The sequence below is a fragment of the Osmia bicornis genome, chromosome 3 (assembly GCF_907164935.1).
Source record: "Osmia bicornis bicornis chromosome 3, iOsmBic2.1, whole genome shotgun sequence".
Taxonomy (NCBI): domain Eukaryota; kingdom Metazoa; phylum Arthropoda; class Insecta; order Hymenoptera; family Megachilidae; genus Osmia; species Osmia bicornis.
This window is the reverse complement of record NC_060218.1, coordinates 1,351,300-1,377,921: the sequence shown is the minus strand read 5'-3', so window position 1 is coordinate 1,377,921 and position 26,622 is coordinate 1,351,300. Positions and strand designations below refer to the sequence as shown.

General features: G+C 39.7%; 1 protein-coding gene across 1 annotated transcript in view; it reads left to right on the top strand.

Annotated features, from left to right (window-relative positions):
• The window catches only part of LOC114872692 (helix-loop-helix protein 11), a 79,060-nt gene extending 52,738 nt beyond the window's left edge, over positions 1-26,322 (top strand). The window contains exons 3-6 of the mRNA XM_029180169.2: positions 12,055-12,205; positions 12,642-12,907; positions 13,183-13,631; positions 13,719-26,322. Of these exons, the coding sequence (XP_029036002.1) occupies positions 12,055-12,205; positions 12,642-12,907; positions 13,183-13,631; positions 13,719-14,073 (1,221 nt within the window). The 3' untranslated portion in view covers positions 14,074-26,322. The remainder of the gene's footprint in view (positions 1-12,054; positions 12,206-12,641; positions 12,908-13,182; positions 13,632-13,718) is intronic.
• The last annotated feature ends 300 nt before the right edge of the window (positions 26,323-26,622 follow it).

The following is a 26,622-nucleotide window of genomic DNA, read 5'->3' as shown; positions in this document are numbered from 1 at the left end:
ACGTGAATTTTTATTTTTCTCCACGTCTTATACGCGTACTTTGCTCGATCTCCGTTTTCATCCCAATTAAAAATGTTCATTTATGTTAACAGCTGATGTTAGGGACTTAATTTCAAATTCTATTAATAGTCATTTTTATTCAAATCAAGTATACTTAAATTTTTATTTACTTAAGTTTAGAAGGTTTAAAAGAAAATAAAACAACGTATGTTGTTCCCTATATGCTCTATTAATTATTATTTCTTTTTACAATAATATGGAGTTTATTCATGCTGGTGCGTAATTACGTAGATGACCGATAGGATAATTCTAGAAAATGAACAAAACCACCATATGTACAGTGGCGTGTATAGATGCCTTTAGGGAAGCATGGGGCGAGTGCTTCTCGCGTTTCCCCTCTACCTTGTAAGAAATCCTTGCACGCGAGTCTACATAGTGGTTTCGCAGGTTTTATTGCAATTCGTTTATAATTACGGCTCGATAGTAGTACATACTCGTCGACTCTCACGCCTGGTCGACGTAGCTGGCAGTGGGTCAAACGCATACGCTGCGATGAAACGTGGCATAGCGATGTTTTAATGATCGTCAATCATCGTGATTATTGGTACGATCGTAGCTACGGTGTGCCAAGAATGCTTTCGCGGTGATTCGATGACACGCCTTTGCCGGTGCCTTTTGTTAGCCGAGTCAGGTAAACAATTACCTATAATTTAGTTGAATAGGAACAAATTACAGGAAAAGAAATTCAACAATTCTTTCCAATTCTAATATGGTTTATTTAATATGGTAATTTGTCTCTTTAGCCAAATAAAAAAAAATTAATTACAGACGATTAATAATAAATTTTCAAAGAAACAGAATACATTTTTCAATTTTAGAAATTCATTTGAAAGGAAATTTGTAGTTCCAGTTCGTTCCATTTTATTTGTAATCTGTTGATGAAAAAAAAAAGTTGGTACACCGAAGCCTATTAAATTGAACGATAACTCCTTTCAGCCTGAAAAGGGGAGCAAATAAAAGAGGCAGGGTAGAACAGAAGCTATATAGTGGAAGAAGAGGTGACGTTTCAGATATGAGTTTTGCGGTGAACCACAGTCGGCGGTTGGCGAGGTCAGTAGCGTTTTCTGCAGCTACGATCCCGTCTCAACAGAAACTCCGCGTTAAAAATAACTTTTCACCGGCCGATAATAGAACGCGCGGTCCCACGGAGAGAAACCGCGCGCCGTGTGTGTCTCTCGTATCCGTTTGCCCGCTGAAAGGAATCGTGTGTGCGAGTGCAACCGCACGTAGCCTCTCCCCGTTGCACCGTTGCACATTGCTGCAACCAGACGCTTCTGTCGCTGCAACTCGCGCCCGTTGTTGCATTATGCGCCACTAGGGCGCGGCACATTGTGGCACCAGAAATTTCTTTCTTTCCTTCTTATTTTTTCTAACACGCTGCGAAGAAAAATCTGACAAGTCTTTTCACGGTTCGTTTCACCGCGATAGATTTATTGTTCTCTTCTGGGAATATTACAGAGCGCATTATTCGAGAAATGAAATTTCATGAGGAACTGCAGTCCATCAATCTAATAGGTACTTTCTCCTCTCTCTCTCTCTCCGTTTGTCGTGTTAGAATTTTTGGAATTTTTTCTTTTGTGTCCCTGGTTGGTGGTATCGTGTAAATTTAATGAAATTTAAGAAAGGGTGGTAAATTTAAAATTCTTACCCTTCGTGTAATTATTAAGTAAAATGGTGGAATCTTTTCAGGGGATGTTAGGAAGTGTCTTAAATTTATCAGGAAACGGTCTCTTTTCCCGTAAACTACTACGTAAACGTTTTAAAGACGCAAAGGGATGAAAGTAGAAGAAAGAGGGTGATGGCACGAAGGTGGCGATGGAATGACAAGTAGCGGTTGAATCTTTAATCTCTCCCTACGTGGGATATTAAAGTTTCTCAAGAGTTTGGCAACTACTTGAAATACCATAGTGAAATGGAGTTTAAGTTTCGACTGTAACCCAGACAGGGGCCCGAAAGTGGCAATATCGATGGATATCGATCGGCATCTCCGAAGGAATTTCTTTCTTCATCAACTACGATCTTCTTCTTCGAATTATTCCCTTTCCGGTCCACACCCTATTGAGGGAACTTGTCCTTTCTATTCTTACCATATTTCTTTTCCATTTAAACCTGTAGCGTTTCATTTTCTAGGAAATGCTTTGTCGATAAAATACAGTAGACAATAAAATAATTTGAAAATTCTTTGTATTAAAAGCGGCGGGCACCAGAAATCTGAATCCGCTGTTGGATTTCAAGTCGCAACTTTGAAAGGTCCGTTTCGATCGATCTGCTTCGATGCTAATGTCTCTCCTCCCCTTTGTTGTCATAGAGAGGACATTCGCTACGCTGCAACTTAAAGTTCATTATTCGCGAAGGGGGATTCAATGAAAACGCTCACGCGTTCACGTACGCGATCGCATGGGAATGAGAAAATATGCAGAGCGGCTTCGATCGCATAGTTAATGCGACACGCGTACACATGCAGAGGTAGATAGTTAGAAACGTAGTCTCTTCGAGCCGGCGTTTTGAGCCGTGCCAGACAGACACCGTTAAACCTGTCATTTGAAGTCTTATCGTTAACGTACCGCTTGAATTATTCAAAGATTTTTCACGAATACTTTAATCAAATCGCGGTTGTACAAAATGAAATACTTTTAAAAATAACGAGAGATTTTTTGAGAGAATTTAATCGATCAATCGACGAATTAAAAGAATAGAAAAGAAAAATAGAAGTGCAAAATATAGTGATTTCTAATATTTTTATATTTATTGAAATTGCTAATTTTTTGCCTGTTGAAATTATATTTTCGAAAAATAAATTTCGACGCCAATGTAGGTGCATAATTTTCAAGGCGCACGCGGAGAACACCATGGAGCGAGAGATGGGCGACGAAGGGCGTCGAGCCCCCATACGCGACGATAATTTCCATCGTGGAATGACGACCGCTTCATGGTCACGGAATGCAAACAAACCATGTCCGACGAGGACCTTTTTCTTTTTTTTTTTTATTTATCCTCTTTCGCGCCTTCTCTTGTACCGGCGTACAAGCTGGCGCGTGTGCACCACCTTCAGGCTCGATTCACACGCGCCTACTACGAGGAAATCTTTTTGTTCCTGAGAACGTGTCCCCCGGATCAAGTTCACCGCTTTGTGCCACGCTTCCGGTCTACTTTTTTCAACGCCTGCGCGTTCAAACGGCTTCCAAATAATTTTCACCTAAAACCTGACAATTTTAAGTCTCGGAAGTCCTGTAGAAAATCCGCTTCTCTTTTGGTTTCAATGATTTTTGAATAGTTGTTTAAAATATCGAATTTAATGATATATTCAAAAATCATAGAAATTAGATAAGGAGCGTCTTTTCTACAAGTTCAGCCTGATGTAGGTCAGAGACTAAGATCTCTGAATCCGACGCGATTGGTCAGTTGTGAACGGAGCTGAAAGGGGTTGCGTCTCGCTGTCCTTGTCCGACAGTTAAGGTCAGGGTCGTCCACACGTCCAGTGACTCGACTCTCGGCTTGCCATCCAATGGGCATCGCGTCTGCCATAAACGGCCATGTGCTGCTAGCCAGGCCTTCGATTCATCCGTGATTCCAGCAAGACCACCAAGGCGACTAGTTTCCCTGCCTCCATGGCTACCCGCTCTATTTACACCCAAGTGTACGTAGTTCTTTGAAAATCTGACCGGTGTGTCCTGCCGCGTTTCTCATGGACGTTTCCACGGATCTCCCCGCGGATGTTCCCATGGTCCTCCGTAAACGCTTCGCATTTCGTGCAGCAACACTTTGCACACGGCCGTGGTTACGGGAACGCCGGATCGGGCTTAATTAACGCCTTCGAGCTTCTTTCTCGTTTAGGGAGCGGGGTTTGCGTTACAGTGGGATCCGGTTATTTTATTCATTATTTTTATTCCATCGTATATAATAGGTTTTATTTTAATATTTAATATATGCAAACTAATAAATAAGCGAATTCCATTGGGTTACATTAGCGTGGTTGATACAGGTTAAGAACAAAATAATTGTTCGCGATGTTTACCTACGACTCGGTCTGCTCGACTTCTTCGATTTCCACGCGACAGCACATTTTAGCCCGTAACCGCTGACTGCGAAGTAGACGGTAGAAGTTGTGCCATTTCTACGACAGATAAGGCACGATCCGTCAAACGGCACAAGCTCTGGCTTTAACCCGAGAACAGCTCGCATTTTACAGCGATAGGACAGGAGGTCGATCGACTGTGTCGTCCGCGTTCTCTCGGTTACGTTCTCACGAGACCCACCACCGTTGACGCTTCAACGAACCCGTGAAATCTACCGCGAAGAAATCGGATGCGTTAAACCGTGCTTGCATCTGGGATTTGTCGCCCGCTGCATTTCTATTTTCTTCGGCTAACTTGTCGCTTTATCCGTGAAATTTTACAGAAATTTAACTAACTTAAAAATGTACAAAATTGTGAGAAAATTTAACCATCTTAGATTAATATTGAAACACTGCTAATTAGTATTGAAAGTCGGCTTACGATTATTAGTCTAGTAAACTGGCGCGATTATGGTCTACTACAATGGATGCGAAATCTGCTAGGCGACCTTGACCGTGACCATGAATCAGCCCCATGAATCGCATGCAGTCGCGGTCAGGCTGTCAGCTTATCTACTCAAACATCGAATCTGGAGCACGTTAACTAATTACCGGCTTTTCCATGGCTCTGGCTGAAGCCGGTAATTGCATGGCCGTCGCTATCAGTGTTGACTCTCCTGGGAATACAGTTGTCCCACCGTGTTCCCTGGATTAGAACGTTACTCTGTTTTCCTTTCATTCTTTTTTTCTTCTCATCTTTCTAATTTCTTAATTTCATTTTTCATTAACGAGTCATTTGTATTTCTAAAACTATGAACATTTTAAAATTGAAATAATTTTCTTAAAAAAAAAAATTTCAACATTTATCTCCTTTTATGGGAGATAGTTTAAATATAGAAAGGATTGATTGCGATCGATCGACCGGTAGGATACGGCCTCTCTCCTTGGTCCGTCTCTTTCTCCTGCACGGACATTCCCACGCGCATTCCAGCCGGTTGCATTTTATAGCCGACAAGCTCGCGGTCTAACGGCCACTCGGCGAGTATGTTGAACCGCCGCGAAGTTGTTACGCGAACGTTATGTATTTATGTTAATGAGCCCTCTAACAGACGATCAGAGGCAGCACGAGTGCGCATGTAGCTGACACGCGCTCGTGCTCCAGCTCAGAAAGCTGGAGCACTTTGGGGCATACCAAATTATTGATTTTTTAAAAATATATTCTAATAGTGTTCTATGAGAAAAATGCAATAATGTAAATTTTAACTCTAGCGATCCATTCGTTTTAACGTCAATATGGCGTGAAATTATCTTTAATTAAAAATGTTGGTCAAAAGTGCATCGAACCAAACCCGCTAAGAAGGTCACGTCGATTTCAGAGGATCGTAACTATGCGCCTGTCGCGATATTTTGGCTATCGTCGCCAGTTTCCCAGTGTTTTTGGATCGGTACACGACCGCCACTCGGAAACGACATCGAGTCGCTTGGGAGTAATGTCCTCGAGTGCACGTACAAGAGTGCGCCCCGCTTAGAATGCAGTTGCATAACGTTATCCCCACTGATTGCCTGTTTCCCTTCTCTTTCTTTCGCCGCTTTTCTATCGTTTTCTAACGATTACTCTTTGCTTTCTTGCCCTTTCCTTTTTCAAAGAAAATGCTCTGATCCTTTTGCATTCGAATTTTTTCTCGGTTAAAATTTACGGTAAAACTTTGTCAGTACCTGGGAGGAATTTTTCAAGTGCAAAAAATTAGTTGTTCCGATTTTGATTATTCAAATTTAATTGGTGAGGGTAGGTCGGTTTAATCCCTTCTTTCTCTTCCTCCCCTGTTCCGGTAAATTCATATTTTGGCAAGGTATGCAGCTTTCCTCAAGCTCGTCGAACTCGAATGCACTTAAGTTATTTTTCTTAGCGACGTTCTCATGCCAAGTCTGCTAAATTACACCGGTGAACGTGGATACGTGTTCTTAACACTAGAAGAAAGAGGTATCGCGAAGGAACGGACTCGTATGGCGGACCATGTATTTCATTATTTCACTATATTTTTATTTAGGCAATAAAAAAAAAGAATAAAAGAAACTGGAAAGAGTTAAGTGATCGGAAAATGGGTCCTTGAGGGTAGACAGAAAGAGCGTATCGGTAGGTTTTCGGTAGACGGGGTGCAGCAGGCGTGTGCCGCATTTGCGGCGTCTGGCGCCGGGACGCTTGACCGCAATGTGCCACGCCAGACGAACGAAATGCAGGTAATTTGCAATCCTCGTTCGCTTTAATAGACCATGAAGCAACGTTTACGTTACCCGGACGACAAGATTGCGTTTCAACCGGTCCCGATATTCTTTTCCCCCCCCGTGTTTCGTCTACGGGACGAGACGTAACGCTAATTTTAAAATACAATCTTCTAGGCTCGTTGCAAAATCGCGTATTTTTGAAATCGAAGCCGACTGGTGGAGGAATTTTGTAACTCGCGCGAGAGGAATTTTAGCGACGCTGCGCGTCGTTGCAGCTGGAAGGAATACGAACTGGCTACACGTGGAAATGAGTTCAGCAGGTAGGGTCACGAGCTCAGATCACGGGCACGGGCTTTACGGCTGTGAACTTTCCTTTCTTTCGATCGCCAGCTGCGCGGCATTATGCCCTCTAGTCTTTTCCTCTTATCGATCCACCGTGTCGTCACCCCATTCACCCGCGGTCACAGCTGTCGTATCCCGATTTTTCCGCCACCGAACAACACCCGGAAAAATCTACGACTTACTGCCAATCTCGCTGTGTAAAAAATCTTTGTCTTTTGTTATTCGACGGTTGTCGATTGTCGTGTACTGCATTCATCGGTGCATATCGATCGAATTCTCAAATACCATGCCAGGTTCAGTTTTATCTCCATCTAAATTAAATCTATGATTTTCTTTTTATTTAATAAATTGCATTACTATATTATCTTTTTTTCTTTTTCTTATTATATCACAGGTATATTCTTATGCCAGATAATCGCAATTCTACCGTACTGACTAAAATCGGTCTTCTATTAAGAGAACTTTCGGGTGATCCATAATGCAGGAATCGGGGTGCTAAATTCGAGCAATTCAATTTGAATCCCGTATTCGTTCAATAAATCACCGAATTTGAACAGATATAGGGCACGTATTAGTAACCTGACCCCGTAGTAACCTTTCCACCTGAGATATTCTCAATGTAAAAATACCAACTATTTTTGCACGTTTTACTCCTGTCCAATTTCAATCTCATTCTAGAAGAAGACGTAGCGGTTAATTGCAATTCGAGAATTAATTATCATCGGAAAAGATTGCGCGGTCATTAAGATGGATGGTTCGCCAGAGGGAACGGTGGTGGTGGTTGGCGTGAAATTTTTCGGTGCGAGTTATTTAAAAAATTGCCGGCCGGCCCGGTCGGCTCCGGTCATAAATCGCTATCTGCGGTCGTTCAGGAAACACTGGGAACCGACCTTGGCCCACCACGACTTTGCAGAATGGTATTAACAAGATTTCGGCACGTGCGTTGGAACTACGCTCGAGCGGACCGTACGCCACCCGACAGGTCCGTAGCCTTACGACCCCCTAATCGTTCTTAATCATCGTCCTGAAGGAATGGAACGTAACAGGGTCGCGTCTAGTGCTTGCCGGGCCTTAGACATATCAATGAAAATCGGGGTCAGTTTTATACATATAAACAAGAATGATAGAATTGAAAATTTTCGAATCTTTATGTTTTTAAATTTATCAATGTTATCCTCGTAACAAAGAGTTTTTAAGTTTCTAAAATTCTAATCTTTCTTCTTTTTACTAGGCCCTAAGCACACGCCTATTTTGCTTAGTGCTAGGCACGGCCCTGCTTACTAAATAAAACAGCTGTTCGAAATTACTGTGGGAAATGAACGTTTTTAAATCTTCTACAGCATATCAAATATGAATTTAAAATCACGAGAAACATTTTTCCAGGAACAAGTTGGAAAGAATAATATTTACTTATAAAATATGTTAATTAATGTATTCTGGTATCAGGTGGGAAAAAAACAACATTGTTTCACAGATGAAAAGAGTTTATTATTGGTAATATTCTTAGCAATAAAATAAGAGAAGCTAACGTGTGTTCTTTGTACGTCGACGACAGATGCCAAGTGTTTGTGCGATTTTGCTGCAAAACGAAATAATAAGAACTGCCGGTTTCGCATCCGGCTGCATTGCCCATTGATATTATTGTCGAGACAACTTTTCTACGTTTTGTTTTTTCCCGCCGACAGACTCCTCTACTTTGATTCCCTTTTTCTCTTTCTTGTCATGCACTCGACCTTGTTCCTGTTGCACCTTCGGTTTCCCTTTCTGTTTTTCTTTTACTTCCTCTTCAGTTTGTTTTCGACCGTCTCTACTTTCCTTTTCCTTCTTCGTTCTCACGATCCTTTTTTTCGTTTATTTAGTTTCGTGAATTCCTCTTACAACATCCGTTGCAGATGTGTGACACCTTCCTTTTGGGAAGGCTGCTTAGAAGCTTAGAATTTTAGGGATTTAAATGTTCGGAATTTTTTAACATTTTAGAATTTTAAAATCCCAAAATAAGCTAAGAAAATGCGATTAGTCACTGATTCGTCTGACTCATCATACTTTATATAATTAATATTTACCATTCAGTTTTCCAGTCTCTCAAAGCTTGCCTCATTAAAATATGCTTTCAACCTTTTTTTGACATTTAACAGAGATAACATGACTATTTGCCAAAAATTAATTGGTTGCTCGAGGCTATCAGCAGCTAATTCCGCTATACCATTCAAATACTCTGTCAATTAGCGAGATTATAAAAGTCGATGGTTCTTTATTTATCGTTTACAGTGATAGCCTTGAACAGAGAATAAATTTAATAAATTAAGATATTATAGCTGTAATACTTTGTGAAATAGTCAACTTGAATTTAAAAGCCAACATTTTTTAAAATTTTATATCTTTTATCATTTCTTTTTTCCCCCAATAATTTTGTCGTTTATATTTAGAAGGAATTTTGGACAAATTCTTCTTGCTTTCATTTTCTATAAAATTCTTCTTTCCTTATTTTGCATGCAATGTTTCTTTTCTTTCATTTGTCATTCTTTCCTCCATTTTACTCGCTTTCGACTTACACTATATTTAGACTATTACTCGCTGGCGCGAACTCCAAGCGGGTGATGTCACACGCTTATGCAAATATGCGTGGCTCGCGTTGTCATTGACACACTGGAATGATTTTCATTGAACCGGAATTCGAGTCTAATTAATCTTACACCTACTCATTTCCTTCAATTTGATCCTCTAAATTCTAAGATTTATTTTTGGCTCATAATATAATAGAAATTTTTTAAATCAGAATAGTTTATTTATTTTTATATTACACTCAAAAATCTTTTATACCAATGTTTCTTAATACATAAAATATATTTTAAAAAAAGAAGAATTGAGAATCACTGGTTTGATGGAATAAAAGAATCAGATCTCGTTTGGATTAAAGCCGATTCACATGGAACGTATACTCTCGTTCGCATCCTTTCGCAGCCGCTTTGATTCGATCACTTCCTTGACCATTTGTTGGCCAATTTTATCTCCATGCCTCTTCATGTGCCCTTGAATAACGTTGGGCGCTGCGATCTTGAGATCGTACGCCAGCCCGAGATACGCGAGCAGCTCGAGTATTGAGGCGCTCACGCTCAACTTCCGTCCCATCCGATAATCCCATGGGAAAGTGTGATGGAAATTGTGCCAACCTTCGCCCAATGTCAGGATCGAGGAAACCGGAGAATCGGCTGCTCTGATCCTCCTGAAAAATAAACGCAAACCTTTTTTACTTTTTCCTTCTCCAAGATTTTGTAAATTACCATTGCCTTGGAATTTATAAGTTCCGGTTGGAAAAATTCGGAAAGTGTTATGCTAAAAGCACTAAATTAATTTATATACCTAATATAATCGGATATTAGTAATTAACTTACGAGTCGTAGGGTTTCGTTCCGAAATGATGAGCAAACGAATTAGTAGACCAAGTAGCATGTAAATTAGTGACATATTGAAAGAAGTAAGCCGTGAAAAGTGAAGACCAGAGAGATTCGTTCCAAAAATATATTGGCACTCCCACTGGAATTATTACTGCCAATAGAACATATAAATAGAAGAAGTACCTGTAATCAACACAATGAATTTAATTTAATTTCAATTTACAAACTAAAAAATTAAAAACGGTTTTATATTTACTTGTGCTGAAACATGAGCAGTTTGTCCTGCAATAAATCTTCAACGTCAATTTCCATCTGTTTTTCTCTCAATAATGGATGTTTTTTAGCCATCATCCAGCCTATATGGGAGAAGAAGAATCCTCGGTTTGCGTTATGGGGATCTAGATCAGTATCGCTGTATTTGTGATGAACTCTGTGATCTCTCGACCAAGTGAACATACTATTCTGAAATTAATTTTTCGGGTTCGTATAAAGTTGTCAGAAAAGAGCGTAGAAAATTATTTTTACCTGGCCTGCCATTGTTTGGCAGACGAGTAGAGCTACTTTTAAAGGAAGGGTTGATTTGAAGCATTTATGAGCGTAGCCACGGTGCGCCCCGATCCCAACTCCTTGAGCCGCCAAAAGTCCAATGAAAACCGCTGGAATTGCAAAGAAAAAGTAGAATAACGACTAAAATAGCTAAAGAGTTAACGATTGATTATTCCTATCCTTTGATACAAATGAGATTAATAAAATAATAATTATTCAATTTTATATTTCCTTAATTGTTAGTGAAATTATGAATTTTACTTGCCCCATAAAACGGTGGCCGCTTTAGCATAGACAAACGTGGTATAGATTCCAATTAACCATCCAATTTGAAGAATACTATGAGCCGTTACGTGTGTCCAAAGATACTTGTGTTTATAACTTTTATCGGTTCCCACACTTTCTTTGTGAAGCACTTCTTCGACCTCGTACGTTTCATTCTCCTTCGTTGCTTCACTTTCCATTTTTCTCCAAAAATTCGCGAACAAGAAACGATCGTGTCCACGTTTCTCACACTTTGACCATTTTTCGTCGCGCTCGGCTCCATTATATCTCAGACCCTTGCACCATCTTATTATTCGCTCTCGGAAGACGCGTTGACCTTTAATTAATTTAACGACACTTTTCAACGCTATTTGCGGAAAAATTTGTTTCCGGTTTTCTGAAAAACATCCGGTTATTATTATCGGTAACAAATTGTGCTGTATTTAAAACTCGTCGTACAGTATTGTTCAGAATTACGATAAATGTTGTTTATTTGTTAAGAAATAATTTGGAGAGGTAGAAAATTAATCGTTATATGGAATCGATGAATTTTGTAATTTTATATTTGAAACAAAATTATAATTGGATAATTTTAATATTTGAAACAGCTCGAAAAGCTTTGAAAAAAAGATTTAAAGAAGAAAACAATATAAGATGTTGGTGTTTGTGAGGAAGTTTAAGGATCAGGAGCATCTGTTCGGTGGCCACCTGTCGGCAGGTGCAAAACGTACAACCGAGAGCCCGTTACCTTCGAGGCCCGGTATCATTTGGCCCTTTTGTTTTCGCTGCTTCTTCCAGCAGACCAGTTCCCGTTTTACTACGTCGTAGTAGGTACACGAGAGTACTACGTGCGTACGCACGACACGCGATAGTCGTTTTCCGGATGTTATCGACTCGTGGCAGACCCATGGTGGTCTCCCCAGAGTAAAATAACGAAAAAAAAAGAAAGAAAAAAAAACGCCCTAGAAGCTCGTGCTATTGTAAACAGGAAGTATCCTCCCTTTCTGACCCTCCATATAAATAATACTTAGGAAGCCTACACCTGCTACCTGCGTATCATTAGCCTCGATTCTTTGGTCAATGCGACCCACTTTTCGTTTCGTTTTTTAAATGAACTTCGATCGAGCCAACGACACACGGTCTTATGAATTTTAATTGTTCTGCTTCCAGGCTGCGATACTACAGCAGACCGCCGAATACATTTACCAGCTGGAGCAAGAAAAGACTCAGCTGCTTTCACAGAACTGTCACCTGAAACGACTGGTCAATCAGCACGAGGGTGGCGATGTACCGACTAAGAAACGCAAGCCGGAAAGTCAAGGTTTATATTTCTTTTTCGTTTATACTTATTTTTTATATTTAGAAAGGTTTGAACGTAATAGGAGAAGAGAATTACTAATTCAGCCGGCATAATCGGAATAACTTATTTCGCGCTACTGACTCATCGGGAACATTCGTCGAGGAATTTTTTAATTTGTCGGATCGAAAGTAGCGTGGAGATTAATATAGAAGGCGTCGTTCGTCATTTTCGCGAGAGTAATTACATTCCTGGAGGTCGACCGTTCCGCGCCGGATATTCAAGAGGGAACAAAAAATCACAATCCGATCGATCGGATCGAAACTTCGTTTACTCTCGTTCGGTTTAATCGCGGTTCGATTAAAATTTCAAGCTTCCTGGTCCGATGGGGAAAGAGGATGATTTCTTATTATTAACTGGAAATGCATGTTGTAGACGTATTCTTGATTTGGTTTGTCAGGAGGAGTAGTGGTTAGTCTACCGATGCACGTTAGCGAGAGTGGTGACGAAGGATTGGGCAGCATGTCTCCGGAACCGTTGTCGGTAATCACGGTGACCACAGAGGGACATTCCGTGGTCAACAGCGAGGTAGTGGAGCTGAGAAGACAGTTGGAAAGAGAACGCCACGCGAGGTTGCATCTGGAGAAGCAGATGAGAGCTATACAGAGTCAGCTGTACCCGGAAAGATTTCGGGACAATCAGCTGATCACTTATCAACCGCACGAGGTATTTTCATTAATTATCTTAAGCAAAAGCGTTATTTTATTGTAATTTTAATAAAAAACAGGAGTACAAAATTTCGCTTCTTTTTAACTTAAATGTAAGTAGCGCGCATGCGCGAGAGTCAAAATCCTGTGCGCATGCGCGGCAGCTAAGATGGCGCGTGCGCATCAGAACCAATAACTTGCAAATAGTTCATTTAAGCTTTATTTCAATTATTTGTTTCAATTATTGAAGTTTAGGAACTTTGAATGATAATTTTGATGGAAATGCCGACACAGGTGATCGAACACACGGACAACGTGATCGCTCAGGAGACCGAGGAAGCGGTCGCCGCGCTCCAGGTAGTTTCCGTGGTATCGATGCCACCGGTTGGCTCCACGCAGACGGTGGAATCGTCTAGTCCAGACCCGAGTTCACCGTCGCTGTCTCCGCAGCCCGCCGACATGGTTACAGAGGAGATCAAAGAGGAGGAAGCTGGGCCGGAGAGTCCGAAGATCGTCGCGTTCAGTCAAAACCAGGTGTTTACTGCGATCGAAGAGCCGACCACCGCGGACTCCTTCTCGAGTCACGTCACGTACGCCGCCAGTATAGGGGATTTCAAAACCCAGTCGCCGGAATACATCACCAGTAGCCCTACCAGGCCATTCTCGCCGGACGCGGAACCTCAACGGTTACCTAGCGTCCTGGAGGCGGCTATGAAAGCCGAGCCTAAGGTCGAGGTCGAGAGGTAAGCATTCTTATCATCAATATAATTCGAACTAACGCAAAATAACAAATGATGTATTTAAAAAAAATTTTTTTAATCTGATCACAGGTTGCCGTCGCCATCGAACACCCTAGAAGACGGTTCTCCTCAGGCGAGGCTGTACCTGGGGAACTCGACCTCTCGACAGAACCTGGAGACGATCGTCGAAGCGATACGTCACCTGGAGGGAGATCATCTCTTCAGCGACGAGCCGGCGCAGGATGTGCCACTGGCGTTAACCAACAAACAGACCGCGGCAGTGGTTGTGACCACGTCGAACAAATGCTCGACGACGAGCAGCACGACGACGTCCTCGCCGACGGTGGCGAAGCAGCGGCTACTCCAAGCCGAGTTCCTCCAGTTCCACAGGCAACAACAACAGGCCCAGCAGCGACCCGGCGTGATCGTGGTGAAGCATTCGTGATCGAAAGGCGCGTCGCGATTAGCAAACTGAACGCGAGCTCACCGCGGCGAACTCGCCTCCGCTCGAGAGTAACGAACAATTTTCCGCGACAAATTCGCTGATAGAAGGAGACCAGACGTCAACAGGATGATTCGAATTTCCCTTCTGAATGTGTGTTAGACGCGCGTACGTGTTAAGTAGCTGAGAGACGAGGATTATAAATGATGAGAGATGATGCACAAGGATGTATACAGTTTACGTTCTCACCATGGACACTCGAGTCGTCGAAGGGTTATCCCTTCGAGGATCAACCCTGCCAGGCGGCTCCTTGTTCGGTGTAACCACCGGCTGACGTTTTAATCAGTGTCCGGTCGGTGTTTTCGTATGTTCCTACTGCCCGGCTGGTCCGCCTTCGCTTCGACCACCTGACCGACCCATTTGTTTTTTAAATCCATACCACTGTTGTTGTTTTCGTTCGAGATAAACGTGCGTTGTTCCTCGACAGGGTCGAGCTGGTTGCGACTTAATCGCGGTTAAATCGCAACGAGACAGATCGAGCGAGTTCGATCCGGTCGCATACCCTCTTTATGCGTGTGCTCGGTCAGGATGAAACTCGAAACGAAGGTAGGGCTTAACGTCGAAGCTCGACGAAAGGATTCTCGCCACCGAGTCGTCGATACGTTTTCCTCTTCACACCCCTGTCCTGTTTTTTATTTTTTTTTTCTCTTCTTCCCTCCTCCCGCCCCGTCCCCACCGGTTTCTTGTAAAATATATTTTCCCTCTCGAATCATCGTCGAATCTCTTCTTTTTTTCTTTTCGAGAGGCGCATCCACGTTCTCCCCGGAATCTTCTTTCGAGGGATTCTCCTTTCTCGCACCCCCCTCCCGTCCCACCGGATCAAATCGTCAGACTCCGACAGCAGCGCCCCCTTCGTCCCTTCGCGAATCGGGACACAGCCGAAGGTGGGCGTTTCTTCTCGTGTTACGAGGCAGGATTTTCATTCGTGTTCTTTTTTTTTCCTTTCTTGTTCTCTAGACTTAAGGCGATTTGCTACCACGATAAAATAATAATTATTCCTAGATCGTAAGGCTGCGTATGCTGTCTCGTACCGATGTATACATATGTACACACGATATATACGTATATACACAGCAGAGATGTGTAATAGAGTACGCTCCTCCCCCGCGAAAGTATATATTGGAAGAAAAGAAAACATTTGCGACCATGCCCGACGATTCGCTGTACAATTATATAATTTCCTTTTTTTTTTTTATTGCTAGCAAACAAAGAGAGAACGAGAGACGATTTTTGATACACGAAATCACGAGTACACTCGCATTACATACATATGTATATGTATATATAAGATGTACACACGCCGCATGCTTAATATTTGACACACATTAATAATCGCAACGCTTGCTCGACAGAAGCATTTGTTCAGCCGCTCGAGAGGAATTTCGCCGTTTAATCTGTGCCAAATATCGAGTTATCAGATTTTTGTTCCTTCGTAGTTTAGCGAGGGCTGATCGGTACGTCCGACGTGGACCGGAGTTCGAGGATCGTTCAACCCCTTTCGACAATTATCGGCTCGCCAACTGACATTTTCTATCACTTTTTTAAACAACCACCCTCGCATACCCTCTCGTCCATCACCGATCTCAAAAGATATTTGTAATCGAAACGCAGAAGGCTGAAACACTGGGAGCAATCGCGCCATCCCCCCACGCACCCCCGATCATTTTCATGAACGTCTCATGATAGAGATTCGGAGTTGAAGATTTTTTCGTGCCTTTCGAGGGGAGGAACGATCGTCCCCGAGCTGGACGAACCGATCGGCCGATACGTATATATATATATCTCTCTCTCTCTTTTCTGTTACGCACCACACTTCTTCACCTTTTCAATCATTTCCATTTGAAACGGACTGATGTCACCCATACGAACCGATAGCAAGCGTTGAGTTTATCTCTTTTTTCCCCCTCTTTTCTTTTTCCGAACAATGCGCGCGAGTATTGCCTATGATTAAAAGAAAAAAATAAAAAGAAGAGAGGCATACGGTTAAGCAGAGTTTAGTTAACGTTTAACAGTTAGATAAGGTAGGAAGTGTTAGCCAAGTACACGATTGAAATACAAGCAAGTTATTAAATATTGTCTATCGGTATGATAAATGTGAAAACGCTAATCCGTAATTGTACTGTGTGTATATAAACCTACTATAGCGATGTTGCATACGTTACGCGAAGGAAACGTACGACGAATAAGCTTCTTTGCGAGACGAGGACGCGAAAGGATTGAAAGAGAATGGATAGGCAAGGTTTCTTCGTATCTGCAACGCGTCCCTCTTTTTTCTATCACGTGTTCATCGTTTTTCTACGATTTTCGACGTTTTTTTCCCTACCCCCACAGCCCTCCGCTCCGTTCATCGTGACGCGACCAAATAACGACCCGGGGAACGCATCGCGACAGGTACGAAGAACGATCCGCGATTTTCTATGTAGGTGAACTTCGAAGAGACAAAACAAGTGTAATTAAAACTTTGATATATTGTATCTAATTCTCTTTCGAGGGCGCCCTTACGAAGGGAGCCGTGTACAAATTGCAATCTCGATGTCGATGTTCGCGCGAGGACGCACGAGGGCCTAAAAAGTCGAGACGCGAGTTTCTTTCATCGTTCATAGTGTTCCCATTTTTTTTTTCATTTCTCTCCTTTGTTTTTTTTTTTTTTTTAAGTATATATATATATATGTATATATATATATACGTGTACATTGAAGTATGATTACAAAACAGTTCGACGATTTTTCCAGCGAATCTCGCAGCCTTTCTTTCGCGAACGACCATCGGTTTTTCTTGTATTCTTCAGTTTTCTTTTCTTTTTCCGGATTGAATCGCGTGTATGCGCGCGATCGAGATCTCCCCTCTTTCGGCTCTGAATGCGTGATCACGCGTACAAGACAAATTTATTTCAATTTATCCTCAACGCGTTCCTTGATACGTCTGGAACGATTTTAACGCGTCTCGTAGGAATTTCAGAATTGTTAGCGGACAGAACTCGAGGAGCTTAAGAACGACGTTGTTTGTAGCGAGAAAGAGGTCTGTTCCTTAATTAGAAATTAAGAAATCCGATTCGTATATTCGCGATCAAATTAGGCTTCTTCAGAAAAAGAAAAAAATGCGACGCCCTACCGCCCTTCTCTGCGCGGGCTTATTTGAATTCAAATTTTCTTTATTATTCGTATCATTCTTATAATATTTAATTATTCAAAATCACATTATTTTGTCTCTAAATCACTTTTAATATTGGTATCGTTGAAATTAGGATTTTGAAGCCTGATTTGATCGCAGGTGTACGTGTTTCCCCGTAGGCGTAACAAGGGACGGGTTGAATGTTTAAAAAAAAAAAAAAAATATTTCAAGCGCTTCCATGTACTCGTGGATAAGCGCGTTACGATGTATACGAGAATATTGCGCGCATACATTGCGTCTAATTATTAAGAAAGAAAAAGAAAAAGAACAAAAAAATCTATACAAACACACATCATGCGTGCGCATTTACACAGAATTACTTTTACGAGCATTTAGACTCTACAGTTTTAGAGAAACAAGCCTTAACCTTCCTAAGGCTTCGTGCAACTCCTTTTTTCTCTCGTTTTTCAATCTGGATAATTATTTTTTCTTTCTTCCTTTTTCTTCTTTCTTTAAGTTGAGGCGAAGCTCTTAGGGATGCTAAGATAGACTGTAAGTTTGTGAGCTAGTGCGTGAATGGGCCCCATCATGCTTTTCTTCCCTACACGCGTTGACGTGTATCTTTTTATCCGTTTCCATGAAAACTAGTGAATTCATTCGTTTCGGGAATACACGTCAGCGTAAACGATTTCTTTTTTTTTTTAAATTGTTCACGAAATAGAAAGAAAGTTTTCAATTTGCACCACGTACGGGTCCAAAGAGCGTAAGAAAAAAAAAAATATTGAAAAAAATACAAAAAAAAAGGAGAGAGAAACAGAGTGACGAATGAACAAAAAAAAAAAAAAAAAAAACTAATGACGGATTTTCGAGTGGTGCTTCTGTCGCGACTAAAAAACAGGTTCATATATAATCGTACATTGAGAGAAATGTAGAGAAAGGAAACAGGAAATGGTACAATCGAACAGCCACTTCAGAATTCAACGTTTTCCCCCCTCCGATTATCACCGTGACGAGAACCGAGGCTCGGTTTATTTTCTTTTTTTTTTTTAATCGTTGACTATATATAAATTATATTATATATATATAGAAAATATATACACGAAACAATGGCTCCTATAACTTCTTTACGAATAAACTTAAAATAAAAAAAAAAAACAGGTTGCTAGAGAAATGGTAAATAAGTAGAAGAAAAGAGGATCGAGAGGAGGATGTCGAGAGAGAGAGAGAGAGAGAGAAAAAAAAAAAGAAATAAGAATCCTTTTAACGTTTAGGCGAGCGTGGCTGTGCGGATAGCGAGTGACTATGAATTAATTAGAAAACGAGAAGTTTATTGCTAAGGATAATTTTCATGTGTACTCTTTACACGGCAAATGGCGACTGAAAGCTACCCCTCTCGAATAAAAGATACTAATAATATTGGGCTTATTGCCTTGTGGAAAGAACGAGAACGACGATAGAACGTTCGTTTCGTGTCTTTCCGTTTTCGAATTTCCCGCGCTTCAGATTTCGAACGGAGAGGGGGTAACCGCGTGTGCCTCCGCGTAGGCGAATCAATCGATCAATCAATCGACTACGGTGATTATTTTTCTATCGCGCTTTCGGTCGCCACGTGCCCAAAGAGAACGACGAATAAAAAAATGATGAAAAAAGTACACTGTGCATAGCGTAAGTCGTAGGGTGATAAAATGCGGCCACAGTGTTTTTTTCTGCGTGTTGCGAAGAAGCGTGCAAAGATGGCGTGAACGAAAAACTAGAGAGAACGAGTTAGAAGTAGCGGAAAGATGGTAGATAGCGTAACCGGAAGATCGCTAGTTCCGGAAATTCTTGTTTTCGAGAACAGAACTGAGTAGCGATTAAGAGAGGAAGGGTGCGACAGTAAACGATATTGCGATTTGGTTTAGCTGTGTAGAGCAATCAAAGTTTCATTTTTCTTTTTCTTTTTTCTTTTTTTTTTTTTTTTTTTTTTTAACGAAATAACGTGTAAATCATTCTTTTTTTCTTCTTTGATCGAAAAGAAAATTCCGGAAACTCCGCGCGATCTGGTTGGGCATTATTCGCGTTTTCTTCAATTAATATTTCAGAAATTAATCGATTAACCCTTGAACGGCGAAGCCTGGGTCAATGGTGAGCCAAATTGAATTGAATAAATTTCATATATTAATAAGATAATTTGCAAAGCAACAATGTAAAATTAAGAAAATTAAATTAATATAAAATATGAAATTAAATTAAAATTGGGGCTCTCTCCATGGTCCGCCGTTCAAGGGTTTATCGTAGCGATCTTGTGAAGGTCGATCGAGACGATGTAATTTGTTCGAAGCACCGTCCAATTAATATCCTGAAAAGATTGCAAAGATTCGCGAAGGGGACATTGTAACAGTATTATGGATAGGAAGAATTATTTCTTTTTCTTTTTTAATTATAATTATCTATCGACGGTAAAGTCGCAGTAAAACCTCGATTATTGTACGTGTATATTATTTATTCGATGGTAACAAGCTTTTTATTTCAATGATGAAGAAAATTAAGATTTTTAATAAATGTTAGTAATTGTGACGGTTCTCTTGCAAGACTACATGCAATATCGGACCTTTCGTTTTTGTACTTTTTAATTATTCATAAGCGTTGCGAGAAGACACACCGATGTTATTATCCGTTGTTAAGACTACTATATTCAAATCCAGTCTTTTATGATTCAGAATAAATGAACATACTAAGAACCAGAAGCGATTGTGACTTTCGTAACCGCAACTTATTTATTCCACAACGTGTAGATTTTATACATGGAAAGTTTTAATTAACAAAACTTTTGCGAAGTTTTATTCTGTTTAATTTAAAACTTGTATCACGCGCTGATATAGGTAAGAGGATTTTCATGAATTTCGAGGTTTCACTGCGACAGGAATTTAAAAAAAAAATAATAAATAAAAAAAGAAGGAAAAGTCGTCGAAAACATTGAAACATTCTGATGGAATAATGGTGTTCAGATAATCAAAGTTCCACTGTGCTCGACGAGAATAATTAATCGTAATTTGAACAGAAAACAAAGAAAGGAAAAACAGTGAAGAGAAAAGAAGAAAAAGTTCCTCAAGTTCAAGCTGCGTTTGCCGCGTGCATTTGCATTCCCGCGTGTGAAACACGGAACGAGAAAAAAAAGAGAGAAATGGGAAACAACGGATGCCTTTGCACGTCGTAAACGCTGCCTGCATCAAGTAAACACAGACTGCCATTGAGTTGAATGTACTCGTTTGTAATCGATTCGCGTAACGAAAGGGAAGAAACTGATAAAACAGCCCACGTGTGTGTGTTTTACGAGTGTGTATGCGTGTGAAAGCTAAGAGAGAACAACGAATGAGTGTCAGAACGCGTGAATATCGTTTCATTAATTATTATTAACGCTTCGAATACCATAATTTTAGGAGAATTCATTGATTCAATCGATACGACATTTCTTGCGATTTTTATTTCAAATCGGACACGTACTGTCAATATCTTTTTCTTATTATCGTCGTTAATTTATTTCGATTCAGAAACATTTTCAAGTGACAATTTGTTAGAAATATTTTTAAACAACAGAGGTGTGCTTGAACAGAGAAGTTCGGACGAGATCGGGTAAGCGCGGTCTGACTTCGGGTCAGCTCGACAGAGATCGGACGCGCTCGGTTCCCGGTTCTTTCGAGCCTTAAAATCGAGCGGATTCGATTTTTGCCGAATCGATCCGAAGTTTCCGACCCGCCATAACCTTGCACACTCCTGCTGAAGAAATGAAATTTCATGTAAGATTTTTTTAAACTTTTCTAGACGAAAGGCTGAAACGAGAAATCGCACAGCAGAAAGAATACTGTCGTAACGATGTTTCTGTTGTTTTCTTCTCTTCTCTTTTCTTTTCTTTACTTCGATAAACTAGTTTGTAATTGTAGGATTCTTAAGATTTGATTTTGTAATCGATACCGCATCAGGGGAGGAGGAAGACTCCTCAAACGATTTTTCTTTTTCAGTTTTATTTATTTTTTTTCGTAAACGATATTTCTGTTAACATGTTCACGTAACGGAGAGAAAAAGATGATAAAAAAAGTAAATAAATTTGCAATGGTACAGCAGTATTGTTTTTCGATCCGAAAAAAAATCAATCCCTTCTAAGAGTGCAAATTTCTTATTAGTGGAATTTCAAAAATTTATTTAATCGTGTTCCTTATGTAAATTTAAAACAATTCATCGTAACAGTATTCTTTCTTATTGATGTGCGAGATATTAAAATGTGTCCTTTACGAAACGAAACAAAAAAAAAAAGACGAGGGTGTGCGTGCGTGTATGCTCGATGATTTAATTACTACGTGTCCATCTTTTAGATCGAATTCAATAATCGATGCATTCTTGTCGAATTGACAGGGCATTTAGTGCCAACGATCATAGAAATAATTACCAATATTTAGACAGAACACACGTGGTTTTAGCAATAGAGAGAGAGAGTGGAACTAGGGAATTTTTACCTGGAAACGTCGAACTCTGCGCATATCTAGAAAGACTGTCGTTTTATTGGTCCTGAAAGGGAATAAAAGTCGTTTAAAACGATTTCATCGATTTCAATTTCCCTGTAAGGATACTTCAAATCTGGTTAAAATTTCTAATGTACGATTTTTCTAAGTGGATATATAAAGGATTAATATAGGGTGAAAGATCATTTTTTCTACGAGTTTCTTAAAAATCATTCATGTTTCATCAGATTAATCTTAAACTGCTAGTAACAAAGGTGACAATGTTAAGTGCCTAACATTGCAGCTCACACTAGATGCGATGAGAACATCAGTTATTTGTGACAATGTTTTCTACGAACGTCTAAAACCTACTGAAACTTATACAAGTGCAATATAAATTGTGCGAGTCTTTAACAATTTTAAATATATCAAGTTCTTACAAAATGGGAAGAAAATAATAATAAAAAAAAAAACATTACAGAATACTACGTACAAGAGAATACATCTTTTACCTGAATTATTTCGTTGCCAAAACAATCACGTATTTCGATCTTAAAAATCAATCCATTCGTTCACGACTGCATCGATTAACATTGATCGATCGTAAACACTACTCGAGCAAATTTCAACGATCAGTTCAATTAAGTGCAATCATCAATTGAGAAAGCATACAAATGATTGTAAAAATTATCTATTAACCCTTTTGCTATAGTAATATTTAATAAAATTCTTCCGACTTGCCACATAGAGTTACTTTAATTCTTAAGTTTTTTTCACTTTATTTATTATGTCTTTGCAGTCACCCTTAGTAGCGAAAGGGTTAATGCGATTCAAGAGAATTTATACCAAGGCAAGATTGTTGAAAAGAATTCGAGTCAATTTCAAGGACGTAATTGTACATAAATTAAAGGGGACGGGAAGGAGGGTGGAGGAAGAAAAGGAAAGAAATAACGTAATTATGGTCATGATAAGTTTAAAGTAGTTTGTCGCTTTTATTTCGTTCGTTTTGTACCTTATCGCTGTTAGTAAAACGAGAAGCGCGTAAAATTGAATTTGGCTGGCGAGATGAGCGAATTAAATCGTCGATTAAATTTCTGGTCGCGAAAATTGATCGTCTCGAGCCAAGAAATTTATTAGTCTAGTCGATTTTGAATCGCAATTAGGCTATCGACGGTCTGTGTCCCGAGTGTAAATTGTTTGAAAAAATACTTCGGGACAAAAAACAGGCCTGATTCGAAGAAGAAAATCGCGTGGGAAATAATATTAAAACCACGCAACCTGCTCGTAGTTAGATAATGGAAAAAAGAAGAATATAAAATCCGATACTCGAAAGAGCAGGGAAAATGAGTATCATGGTTTTTAGACATATATGATCTGGTATTATTTTTTGTAGAATCTCGCTGGAACTGAGCGATGATTAGCAGTCGACTTGTTAGTATAATTTGTCGAGTGTAGCTTCTGATGGCAGAAGAGAACAATGGCGTAACTAGGATTTTTCTGGGGTGGTTTCGGGCTTATAGAAAGTTTGAAATTCTGGAATTTTTTAATTCTAGAATCTTAAGACAGCCAGTCCACACTTTTGGGGGGACTAGGCGCCCCCTGCCCTTCACCTACTTACCGGAAGAGAGAGAAGAATTTTAACGCTAGAACAACGTACACCTCCTTTTATATTGACTGAGAATAAATAAAAGACGAAATAATCATTCTTTATCTCGTTCATCCATATAAAAAAATCATCAAATTATTTATTTCTCTCAATCGACACTCGACTGCTGATTCAGTAGCGCCACCATAGATTTAGCAGTAGACGTAAAGAGTAGCACGCGTTACCATAATTTGCATTATTTTCAACGAATCTTTATTTAATCCATAGACCGGTATGTTTTAAACGCCGAATTCTTGATTGATTAATGAGAAATTGAATTTTCAAATTGATCAAGCTGCGGGCCTATGGATTAACAAGAGCTACAATGACTTCCAACGAGAATTATTCCGGTCGTCAAAGTATTAAGAGAATCGTCGAAGTATAAGATTTAAGGAAACCAGTGAGGTATCCAACAAATCGCATTCCTTCTTCGAATTAGCGGAAACGGAAGAACGGACGCGATAATTAGATAGAACTCTAGCGTGTGATCGAAGCGAATGAAACGAGAAAAGAAAATGAATGCTTGAAAATATAAGTGTACATGTGTCTATGAATGAAAAATGAGAAAAAGAAAGAGCGTATGTAGGCGTGCAAGCGGAAATGGTTAACTCTAAGCGTCGTAATTAAGAAAGAAAAACGTAAAAATTAAGAAAGAAGTGAAAATACATTGACTGCACTGAAACGGCTCGAGCGAACCACGGAAAACAGGACCGACTTTTCCTGCCGACTTCCTTTTTTTACTCTTTCAAAATTACAATTCAAAAACAAAGCTCTCCCCTTGCGTTCACACCTCTGCATCGTATGAAAATAATTATTAACTGTTTGCGAACAGAATTATCATAGTAATGTATAATTTCGTACGTTAAAGGTGTGTGGATCATCTTTAGTTTCAAGGTTTCGTACTTCGGGACGAAACGGAAAACTTCGGGCGAGATCGAGTCGGCTCGACAAAAATCGGCAGTGTTCGGTTCCGCAGCTCAAGAGAATCAGGAACCGAGTGCATCCGACTTTTGCCGAGTCAATTAGAAGTTTCCATCCTGTCTTCATTTCCCTCACCCATGTAAGCGGGGACAGAACGACTATTTATTTTATTTTAAATTATTAATATTCTTTGTATACATCGTGTCAAGGTTAGTAATGCTTTGTCCTGGAAAGGTTAACGACGAAGCGTCCCGAGTAAGTGAAGAAAATATATAAACTGCGATAGTATCAGTAACAGTGTTGAGCCGGAACAAGACGGTCCTCGAAGATTTGCGCCGTTTCCGGCGATTTCTCGTTCGCTCGGGTCGATCGATAGAGTTTAAGCTGTATTTGGTTACTACATCGACGAACGAAAGGGGTTCGGAGCGGATGTTTCGTGCAAACGCGACGGGTTCGAAGTCTGGTTGTTTGCAAAATATGAAAAAAAAAAAGGTTTTAAAAACAATTGGACTTTCAGATACGGGAACTCGGTCGCCACGTGCTCGCGTTGTAAGAGGAAATACTAATCGAGAATAATATATTATCTTGTCGGATAATGTATTATAACTATATGAAAGATAATTTATTATATTAAATAGCGTATTATTGTATAGACAGCGATGAAACGTTGCACCGCGTCGATCAGCAATAATAAGAGAAAAAGAGAAACGAATGACAGAATCGCGAGAAAGGAAAGCATACGATGGGATACTAGGGAAAAGGGAATAAATATATGGCGACAAGTGAAAGTGCAATGTTTTATTGTTATATGTAAGTCAACTTCCTGACAGTGGGAGAAACGAAGTCTTCGTACTATTTGCATTATTGATTTATCGTTATACCAACGTGGTAAACAATACATTACGATTACGAGTAACGAGGATATTAAACAGACGGTATCTATTGATTCTGTTGGCGATTTTAAGACGCGTTCGATAATTCTCCTATTTTCAATTCTGACTTGAACTGTCGACACATTTATGGCACAGAATAACATAGATTATTGAAAATATTAAATATTAATTTTTCTCAGGATGCCTATACTCGAAACTGAAATAAAACTACTTTGTTAGAATGCGTCTTAAAATTGTTGGTGTGTTTTCTAGTTATTATGCGATAAGTTCAGGTATTCAGAAAAACCGAAGCATTTTAATTGATAGGAGGGAGAATCATTTTACTTTTCCTTCATTTTCTATATACTTTGTATATTCCCACGTAATCATTATATTTAGAAAGACAGTGTATAATTATTATCGACTGGTAAAAAGAGAATTATTACGACTAAACGTTTATTTTATTGTTAATTAACCAAATTTTATTGAGCCGAACCCGTTGACGTCGTTATGGTGCGATTCGATTCAATTTATATGTACTCCTTTCTCTTACCAATTATTCAAATACATTAAATTCGAGGCGATGGTTAGTCGATAAAATAGATATACTCGATCGGGTACGAAGGTGTTAATCGATCGAAACTTAATTTATATTACATGGAATCGTTTTCACCCTCTGTCGCTAATTAATCACGATTTATCGAGCCGCATGGATAACTGATAATCGAGTCGCACCGTTTTATCGACATTATAATCGTCATAAAGATAACGTATAGTAAAACCTCGCAAATCTGTCGACGTTGGTGAAGCAATCGACCGGTTTTTTTAGAAACTAGAGAGGCAAGAGATTGCGCCAATAGAGAAGTACAAATTATTAATGGAGAGAACGAGATAGAGAGAGGGAGAGAAAGAAATAGTATGTATCCGTGTGTATATGTGTCCGTATGAGAGAAATGAAGAGAAAAAGAGAGAGAAGAAGAACCATAAAAATGCGAATAAAATCAATCATTCGAGAATGAGATAATGTGACCAATAACGAATGAAGTGTAACATCTAATGTTTAGTTTCATCGCTTTTTATTCATTATCTTTGATTATATTATTGCTTGTAATAATTCATTCGAGATACCTTGAATACAAAAAGTAATAAACAACGTTAGCCCATCTTATGTCTTTCGTATCCGCTCCTGCGATTTCCTTATCTCTTCTCGGTTTACACAATCCTTTGAATTAATCGTTTCAGTATCACGGGTCATTGCAGGAATTCGATCGAAAAATACCAAGCAACACGATCATGGTACATATTTTTTTATTTATAACAATTATTGTCTAATCTAATGATAATTCTAATGATTACCCATCGTCCCTTGCGTTATCATTTCAAATATATCTTAGAACTAAGTCTAATTCTAATTCTTACGAAATTAAATCTAATAAATTTCTTTTTAATTTTTTCTCTTGGATATGGT